The sequence below is a fragment of the Nelusetta ayraudi genome, unplaced genomic scaffold (assembly GCF_046127955.1).
Source record: "Nelusetta ayraudi isolate G7.1 ecotype Tasmania unplaced genomic scaffold, CSIRO-AGI_Nayr_v1 ptg000019l, whole genome shotgun sequence".
Classification (NCBI taxonomy): Eukaryota; Metazoa; Chordata; class Actinopteri; order Tetraodontiformes; family Monacanthidae; genus Nelusetta; species Nelusetta ayraudi.
This window is the reverse complement of record NW_027466069.1, coordinates 8,273,429-8,282,500: the sequence shown is the minus strand read 5'-3', so window position 1 is coordinate 8,282,500 and position 9,072 is coordinate 8,273,429. Positions and strand designations below refer to the sequence as shown.

The following is a 9,072-nucleotide window of genomic DNA, read 5'->3' as shown; positions in this document are numbered from 1 at the left end:
TTTACTGATGTAACAACATTATTTCTGGTTCGGCCTGAGCGTGAAGCACTGCTGAACCTTTTGGTCTTCAGTTTAGCAGCAGCAGGTAGTTTGGTTGACGTCGTTGGAATCAGTTGATTCAAGTTTAATCGATTGATTAGAGTCAATTGAATTGAGAATCGTTTGATTAGAGAGTAATTTGAACCAAGAATCGATTGATTAGAGAATTGCTTTAATGGAGAATTGTTTTTGATTTGAGAATCGTGTGATTCGAGACTCGTCTGAATAGTGAATGGATTTTGAATGGAAGGGTGAGACAGCCAGAGATTGACATCCCTGGACAGGAAGAGGAGTTTGGAGGAGAAACCTCTGAAGCTGTGGTTGTGTCTGCAGGGTGGACGGGAAGGAGGTGCTGCACCTCCCTCAGCGCCGACTCTCTTTCGACTGCAAGGCCTCCAAGTTCAGCCAGCAGAGCGACATCCTGGCCGTGGAGAAGGTGAGTGAGGGAGAGATGGAGGGACACTGGCCCCGATTGGTCTGCTGACAGGAGGTCCTGACTGTTGTTGGTTCTGCAGGGGTCCGGCCGCATCAGCAAGATCACCTCGGAGGAGAACCTGTCGGAGTCTGTCCACTTGCAGCGCTTCGCAGGTCCAAACACACATTCACACACACACACACACACACACACACGCACACACACACACACACACACAGACCTCCTGACCTCCAGAGTCGGTTCTGGTCTCCCTGGGACTGAACCGGGTGTCCTCTACCCCTCCCTCCACAGGTTCTGGAGCCTCCACCTACACCCTGGACAGTGGCATCGGTACCTTCCCGCTGCCTGATTGCAGCGGCGGTGCCGCCGCCGCTCGAGGTCTGTCCAAGATGAGGGGCGGCGCTGAGCATTCGGGCTCACCGGGCCGGGCCGGCCGCCGGGCCAGGACCCTAGACCGCGAGCTACCCGTCCAGGAGGAGGGAAGCTCTGCCCACATACAGACTGGCGCCGGCGTCCAATACGGCCCGTCTGGCGCCGTCGTCGTCCGAGAAGGTGACAGACGGAACCTGCCGGCGCCACCTGCTAGACCTTCATCGGGTCGGGCCACAGGAGAACCTCGCTGCTTCTCGCTAAACAACTCTGCTCTTGTCTTGTCTTGTCCCAGACAAAGAAGCTCACGGGACCAACATGTTCTCCCAGCGCACCAAGACCTGGACCTTCCCCAACCTGAAGGCCCCGGCCGGTCCTGCTGAAGTCTACCTGGCGGTGGAGGAGGAGGAGGAGGAGCCAGTCTCCTTCGGCTCGCCCTTCAGAGCGGTACCGCTTTGATTCTTGTTAGTGTGTGGAACCAAGAGAGAACAAAGCGAGTACATGATTTGGAGAGTGATCTGTGAGGTTCTGACCGGGATCAGGATCAGGGTTAGAATCAGGCTTAAGATCAGGATCAAGGTCAGGACCAGAATCACGATGAGGATCAGGATCAGGAAACTTCAGAGACTCGACACCAGGGGTGGGCAAACCTTTTGACTGGTGGACCACAATGGGTTCTAAAATGTGAGCCGGGGCAGGAGCAGATGGATGGAGTGTTTTGGTGACCCACCTTATAGGAGGAAAAAACATATCATGGGATGTGTAGAAGACATGTTGCTTTAATGTCAACTGAAAATGAACAAAAGCAAAGTTACAACAACATCAGTGTCTCTGAAGCCCCACATTATTTAGCTCTTTATTGAAACGACTGAAATTACTTAAAACACCGAAAAACAGATGAAATACAGCTATTTTGTGTCTTACTTATGACTTACTATACGATATAATTTCTGCGGGCCAGATTAAGAAGCTTAACGGGCCAGGCCGCATATGGCACCCGGGTCGTAGTTTTGTCTGCTGTCTTGCCTTTTCAGTGGCTGCTGCCGTGGTCTTACTTCCTTACATAAGGCCTCGAAATAATTCATCAGCTGGCCGTGAAACATTTAGAGCCACTTGGATTGTTGCGTAAGACGGACCAACGTGACCCCCCCCCCCCCCCCCCCTTCCCCCGTGTGTTGCTTCCCTCTGCAGAGCCTGAAGGCCAGTGGGCCGCCCTCCTCCAGCCTGCCCGTCCCGGCCCAGGGCCCGGGGCTAAGCCGCCGTGGGAAGACTCGCGCTCCCACCGTCCCCGAGGTGAGCCGGGAGGCGGGGCTGGAGCTCCTGCGGGAACGGCCAGAGGAGGCGCTGTCCCCGAGTCGGCCGCAGGTTCTGGAGACCCCCGAGTCCCTGAGCGACTCTCTGTACGACAGCCTGTCGTCCTGCGGCAGCCAGGGCTGAACCCCACCCCCCACGCCCACTCCACGCCGTGATGATGTCATCTGATCAGCTGATAATGATGATGAGGCTCAGCTGCGACTGGAAGGTGGATGGATGGACAGATTGATTGATGGATGGATGGACAGACAGACGTCTCAGGATCAACGGCCGTCAAGCTCCAGCTCTCCTGTACAGGACTGCAAACGCATGACTAAGCTCACCTTTAGCACACCCTGCTGGCCACCGCCGGGGAAACAACGTATGGAGAACTTCGGCCGGTGCTTCACCGCGTCGTGTATAAAAAAAAAAAAAAGATGAATGTTCATGTCTGTGATTCTTCATCGCGTCATCACAGTTTGAAATGTAGGAGCATCGTTTTGTTTGGAGTCATACTGCATTTAAAGGTAATATATACCAGCAATAATGACATGAAAGAAGGGGAGGAGGAGACGCTGTTCAATGAATATTTCTATTATTTATTTATTTGAATGTTCTTTTGTAATCTGTGTAAAAAAACAAAACAACTGCAGTCTATTGGCCAGGTAGATTGGGTTCATATCCGTCGCTGTTTGTTCTGTAGCCAGTAGGGGTCGTACGTACCTTCTGACATTTTTCAACTTTATAATTAAAAGGCTTTGATTTGTCTCAGTGGCTTCTGGGTTCTTCTCACTGAGCAGCAGCAGAAACGGTGGGAACCACTGAAGACATTGTTTGCACTTACTCAGAGTAAATGTCTCGTGGGCAACACGGTAGCGCAGTGGCCAGTGCTGCCGTCTCGCTGCAAGAAGGTTGTTGGTTCGATTCCTAAGCCTTTCTGTGTGGAGTTTGCATGTTCTCACTGTGCCTGTGTGGGTTCTCTAGCTTCCTCACACAGTCCAAAAACATGGAAAGTGAATTGAGAACTCAATACTAAATAATAAAAACTTTAATATTAAATATTAAAGACTAAATTGTGCGTAGGTGTGTGCTCGCCCTTTGTGTGCGGGAGAAAGCGGGTATAGAAGATTTATGCATCATTTAAACTGACTCACTCGCTTTTCCAGATGTTGAATTGCATCATTTTGATCGATTTGAGCCATGAAGTGAAAAAGACTTGATTGATTCAACACATTTATTTCAGCAGTTGTATCAAATGATTGTTAATTTAACACGGAGGAAACCTTCACAAATTTCACACTTGCAAAACATCTTCATATCGTTGTTTGGCAAAACTTATTTCTAGACAAGAAAACAGAAATTTAGAGCAGAGTGGAGCTTCAGCGGCTGACCACTGGGTGGTGTAACTCCCCGTCCACCGCTGAAATCAGTCAATAATCGCAACTAAAATCGAAGTCTGCGTCAGATCATATGACCCTGGAAAGGAGCCAATCAGTTTGATTTATGGCACTGATAAAGAACAAAGTCTCAGCTTCACTGGGGGAAGCAGCGCCCCCCTACAGGCCAAACACTCACTGCAGCAGGGTAGGATGGGCGGGCCGGGGGACCAGTGAGATCACAAACCTACATTCAACCCTTGTTACATTTCAAAATTAAACTAATGCTCCATAAAGTAAGACGACAAAAGGAAGTTAACTCAATATATCTGAAGACAGGAAGTGAAGCAGCAGCAATCCCATCCCATCACCTCTACTTCCTCTCCTTCTTCTTGTCCTGAAAAACAAACAGGGGTCTCCATTTAGCGAACAAGATGAGAAGAAACTTCCAGTGTGAAGTTTAAGTGACGTAATCTACAGTGCTCCTTCGCGTGGAGCTCACTTTTCTGAGAACAAGGATGGTGATGCTACCTTGTCATTCATGGCGAGGATGACCATGAGTTTCCTGAAGATGGTGATGAAGTCCAGGAAGAGGTCCACACAGTGCCTGGAGGAGCAGAACACACGCTGGAGTCAACTACTGCGCTTGTGAGAATGACCAGCAAGGTGTGAGAAAGTGAGAGGTGGCGTGACCAGCAAGGTGTGAGACTGGGTGTGACCAGCGGGTGTGACCAGCAAGGTGCTAGAGTGGAAGTGACCAGCAAGGTGTGAGACTGGGAGTGACCAGCAAGGTGTGAGAGTGTGAGAGTGGACGTGGCCAGCAGGTTGTGAGAGTGGGCGTGGCCAGCTGGGTGTGAGAGTGGGCGTGGCCAGCTGGGTGTGAGAGTTCGTGTGACCCGCAAGGTGTGAGTGGTCGTAACCAGCATGGTGTGAGAGTGGGCATGACCAGCAGGTGTGAGAGTGAGCGTGTCCTCCTCACCACACATAGTCCTTGTCTCCGTGCTCGGCCTTCTCGATGATGAGCTGGGTGTCAAACAGCACAAAGCCGCACATAATGAGCAGTCCCAGGTACATGTGAGCCTGTGGAGGACATCAGAGGACAGTGTTCAAAATAAGGGGCGGGGACCTCAGGGGATGGGGGTGACGACAACCGTCAGCAATTGGCTGCTACCTTGAAGAGGAGGAGGGACCCGAAGAAGATGTTCATGAGGGACACGAGGAGCAGGAGGGACAGGCCGGACATCAGCATTCCTGAGGAGAGGCCACCACAGTCAGTCCCAGTGTTTGTGTGTGTGTGTGTGTGTGTGTGTGTGTGTGTGTGTGTGTGTGTGTGTGTGTGTGTGTGTGTGAGAGAGAGAGAGACTGCACCTCCTAGGAAAAGGTAGCTGCGGCGTTTAGCGTAGAGAGCACTGAGTGTGAAGCAGACAAAGATCACTGAGGTTCCCAGGAAGGCCGTCACAATGATGCTGAGGAGACAGACAAGACAGACGTTAGTGTCCGCTACACACGTTGCAGCCATTAGACCACACCCCCCTGACCCCTGACCCTCACCTGGGATTGACAGCGATGACAAAGTCCATGGTGGGACCAAGGCCGAGGCCTGGGGAGGAAGAGCAATCGTGACACTTGTTGAAACGCTTAATCTTCATTATCATGGTCATCATGGTCATGATGGTCATAGTGGTTATGGTGGTCATACCTGTGAGGAAGGCGAAGCCAGCCAGGATGGCCAGTCTCTTGCTTTCCGTCTGAGGGCTGTGAGGCGTCGAGGCGAGCCAGATCATCAAGGCCAGCGAGCCGAGTGCAGACAACAGCCCCCCCTGTTGGTCAGGATAGAACACACGCGTGAGTCCCGGAGTGCCTGCGAGTCTCTTCCTCCTCCTGTTGTCAGCTGGATCATCAGATCATATGATGTCCACCTCAGCTGCTTCACCTTGAAGATCTGTCATTCTGTATTTTGATCTTCCTTCACGCAAACAGAAGAAGCTGCGCGTTTGTTTTTTGTTGTTGTTGTTGTTGTTGTTGTTGTTGTTGTTGTTGTTGTTTTTTTAGGTATCGGGATTCGGGTCTGTGGGATTAGACTGGTGTGGACACACTGAGCAGCTGCAAGACCCCAAAACACCCACAAACGGCAAAAGCCCTGATGACCAAGAGCAGGTCTTATTGGAACGGCAATCACACAACCCCATTCGGACCCTGGTCCCACCGTGCCAAGGTGCTGAGGTCAGCAACACGCGTCCTCACCTGGAAGAAGCGGGTGACCACGTGAACGTAGGACCCGGTGGCGGCCACCAGCATGCACAATGCCAGGCTGGAGTACACATTTTTCAGGTGCTGCTGCGTGGACTGGGATCTGCAACACACACACACGTGTCAACCATCTGCACGCCAACACACAGTGAGCGCAGGGGGCACGGAGCCATACGCACATCTGGGAGAAGGTGAACAGGGCGTCCAGGTTGATGTTGCGATCAAACACGTTCATGGTGAAGCCCGGCAGGAACTCCTCGAAGTCACGTCTGCACAAAGCAAAGTCCAAAGAGATAAACGACATTCATGTTGTCAACAGGTGTTAAAGCAGCAGCAGCAGCAGCAGCAGCAGCAGGTGCCATGTGTCTCCCCCTAATGTGTGTTCTCCCGCAGTGAGGATCTTGGCTCACCCGGCCTACTTACAGCTGTACATAAACATCGAGAACGAAGGTTAGGTAAAAACACGATGGGAGAGAGAAAATGGACAGGTGAACGAGGTTGGGATCGAACCCAGCTCCTCTAAAGCCAGTATGACAAGTACTGTACTGTGGATTCCGCTTTGTCCCATATGCTAAATTAATGCTTCTAACAAGCCCATTATAGGGTAGACAGCGAAAAGCGGCCGTGGCCAGGATCGAACCCGGCACCGCTGGCACCGCTGGCACCGCTGGCACTGCAGTCCCCGGGCATATCGACTGAACCCAGTTGACATGTAACTCTGTGGGAGCCAATGACAAATACTGTGGATTCCACTTCACCCAGCATGCTGTAGGAATGCTTCTAACAAGCCTACTTCTGGGTGAAATCGAAAAATAAAGGCATCATCTGAAAGCTGTGAACTTAGAAAACACATGTCAGGGCTGGGACACACGGACGTACGCTGGCCGCATATTAATCTAATAAAAGGACAGTGGTACATCACGTACGGTGGATTAATAGCAGAGGGTTGCAGTTAGTTTTGTTTTGAAAATTGTTAAACGAACACATTTCTGAGTAAAAATTAAAGATATTGAGGAATCTCACTATGTAACATTTGCCCTTGTCTTCGAAGAGCTGTACAAGTCTCTGAAATGGCCAAAAAAATAATTTTGTTCACCAAAATCTTTCATGCCATACACTAAGTTTGACTAAGACTGAGTAAAGGGCTTGGGAGTGACAGGGATTTAAATATTGTATGGTAATAGATTTGCGCAGGGTAATTGTTGGGCCTATCGGGTTCATTTTTCAGAACTTGAAAATTAAAACCGGTATCCGTGTTTGTGTCGAGACATTCGGAGCATGTTTAGTGTGTCAAATGTGTACTGAGAGGACAATGGCGTTTTTGTCAAAACCTTGTTATGCAAATAGCGCACTCCTGGTTTGGCGGAGGTCAAAGGTCAGAGCGTGCGAAATCTAGGTCTTGATGAAACGAACATGTGGGTTTTTGTCTCATGGCTCTACGACCTTCCGAGTGGCCGCTGGGGTCATTTGAGTTTGTTAGTCTTTTGAGGGGGATTTTGAATGGACTGACTTTAAAAGTCCCTAAAATAAAATAAAAACTGTAGGGATTGACACACTTTTCACTTTTGTGAATACGTTGTCTGTGTAAAACTACATTTTCAAGCCCCTCAAACTTACTGTATTTCCTTTTGTGCTTTTAAAAATTAGTTGATTTTAGCGAAAATGGCGCACTTCCTGTTTGTCAGAGGTCAAAGGTCAGAGGGTATGAAATGCAGGTCATAAACGCTCATCCCGTTTCGGATATTTTTTATTATTGCTATTATTATTATTAGTAGTAGTAGTAGTAGTAGTAGTAGTAGTAGTAGTAACATTTCTCTATAGCACAAACTCTCCGCTAAAACACCTTCTAAATCAACGCCAACTCCACGACTGGAAATGTTTCAACCCGTTTTCTGTTTACTTCTGGGATGTACGGCATAACGTCTATCGGTGCCGTTTCTCCGTCCCTTTTTCTCCCTTACTCTCTGGGGCGAAGCGCACAACCCAGGTGGACAGTGCCACACATCTTGACTATTCTTGTGTGGCTTTCGCAACAACAACAAAAAAAAAACCCCGTTCGTTCGCAATCGACCCATCACTATCAGGGGGTCAAATTGGGGTTCTAATACACGTACGTACAAACAAGCGGAATGATGATAAACACAATTTCGGGTCTTTCCCTGCGATATACGTGCTCTGTTCCAAAGCTGGTCTTATCGCTGGGGCTCAGTTCCTCATAATAATAACAGAGGAGGCTAATCTTTAATCGAAACTGTCTGCTGCCGCTAACCGTGCTCTAATCATCTCAATACACATTGGAATCACACAACTGTAAAGGACCGAACTTGTGGGCGTAGAGTAAATAGTCTCATTGCTTAGTGCGTAGTTAAATTGCATAACGTCGTTAGACAGGGACCGGGTTACAGTTTGGCAGAGCAAGTGTTGAGCTCAGGGTGGCGTAAGAGCTAACGAGCTAACACTGTTGGAATACTGAAATTTAACGGGGACAGTTAACGTTGCTGTTAATGTCCATTACACAATGGAGGCTAAAATTGCAGTTAGCTCTCAGCTACCAGCAGTCAATAAGAGCCTGCTTTAAATACCCATATAATACTCCCAACTAATCTGCGTGTGACTGTCATTTTAGGAGCTAACGCTTCTAGCGAACGAGCGCAAACACGGCGATGCCTGGATTGCTATCTAGCTAGCCAGCTAATTATTAGCCGTCTGCAAGAGCAAAATCCGCGTTTAGTCGTCGGCACCATACAAGCTTCCTGTGGCGGTTGTCGTTGTTCGGAACATGGATCGACGCCACAGGCCAACACGGAGACGTACGTACCTCGAAGCTGTCTTAGCTCTCCGTTGGCTTTCTGTTTCGCTGTGTGACCGCCTCCTTCCTGCTTCACTTTTCACAAACAGGACGTGTCAGTCAGCTCAAATGACGTCACCGGAGAAACTCCCAGAAATGTGTAGTCCTGACCCGCACACAGTTCGAATTCAACGGAACACATTTAGAGTTGACAATCTGTCTGTATAGGATAACTTATCAAGTTCTACTCGTCAGAATTGTTCAACTCCTATTTGTCACGTTTGCCTATTACGTCGAAAAGTTGGTGATTCAGCGGCACTTCCGGTCCACCTAAAATGGCGGATCCGCTTCTGAAGAAATAACTAGTAGAAACAAGTTTCAGCAACGACCGAAGGGGACATTTTCGTTTTACTTGGCAAACATTGGAATTGTCAAACAAATAGAGACCAATTGATGCGAAATAAAGCTTCGCATCAATGATCGACACGAACGTTGTCCTTTGACACTTATAGTCAGTTATT

The 9,072-nt window shown here is 49.2% G+C and overlaps 2 protein-coding genes across 6 annotated transcripts in view; one reads left to right on the top strand and one right to left on the bottom strand.

Annotated features, from left to right (window-relative positions):
* nckap5l (NCK-associated protein 5-like) overlaps positions 1–2,904 on the top strand; it is a 15,970-nt gene extending 13,066 nt beyond the window's left edge. For all 4 annotated transcript variants that reach the window (XM_076026922.1, XM_076026918.1, XM_076026921.1 and 1 more), the window contains 5 exons: positions 373–475; positions 555–627; positions 767–1,027; positions 1,140–1,291; positions 2,036–2,904. In XM_076026922.1, the coding sequence (XP_075883037.1) occupies positions 373–475; positions 555–627; positions 767–1,027; positions 1,140–1,291; positions 2,036–2,281 (835 nt within the window). In that variant the 3' untranslated portion in view covers positions 2,282–2,904. The remainder of the gene's footprint in view (positions 1–372; positions 476–554; positions 628–766; positions 1,028–1,139; positions 1,292–2,035) is intronic.
* Positions 2,905–3,357: 453 nt separating this feature from the next.
* Positions 3,358–8,926, bottom strand: tmbim6 (transmembrane BAX inhibitor motif containing 6). 2 transcript variants are annotated; one of them, XM_076026928.1, is made up of 10 exons: positions 8,582–8,926; positions 5,943–6,032; positions 5,758–5,866; positions 5,213–5,333; positions 5,065–5,113; positions 4,882–4,979; positions 4,685–4,764; positions 4,493–4,593; positions 4,045–4,120; positions 3,358–3,910 (listed from the first exon to the last, which is right to left on the bottom strand). In XM_076026928.1, exons 2-10 carry the CDS (start codon positions 5,996–5,998, stop codon positions 3,887–3,889), a joined length of 714 nt encoding a protein of 237 aa, XP_075883043.1. In that variant the 5' UTR covers positions 5,999–6,032; positions 8,582–8,926; the 3' UTR covers positions 3,358–3,886. The 2 variants fall into 2 exon arrangements, with proteins under 2 accessions (XP_075883043.1, XP_075883042.1); XM_076026927.1 differs by lacking the exon at positions 8,582–8,926 and adding an exon at positions 8,510–8,559.
* Positions 8,927–9,072: the final 146 nt, after the last annotated feature.

Coding starts and splice junctions, on each gene's coding strand:
- tmbim6 (XM_076026927.1), bottom strand. CDS start 8,544: ATGTTCCGAACAACGACAACCGCCACAGGAAGCTT. Junction 5,334..5,757: donor TGGTCACCCGCTTCTTCCAG/GTGAGGACGCGT, acceptor CCTGACCAACAG/GGGGGGCTGTTGTCTGCACT. Junction 4,121..4,492: donor GGAGACAAGGACTATGTGTG/GTGAGGAGGACA, acceptor CTGCTCCTCCAG/GCACTGTGTGGACCTCTTCC.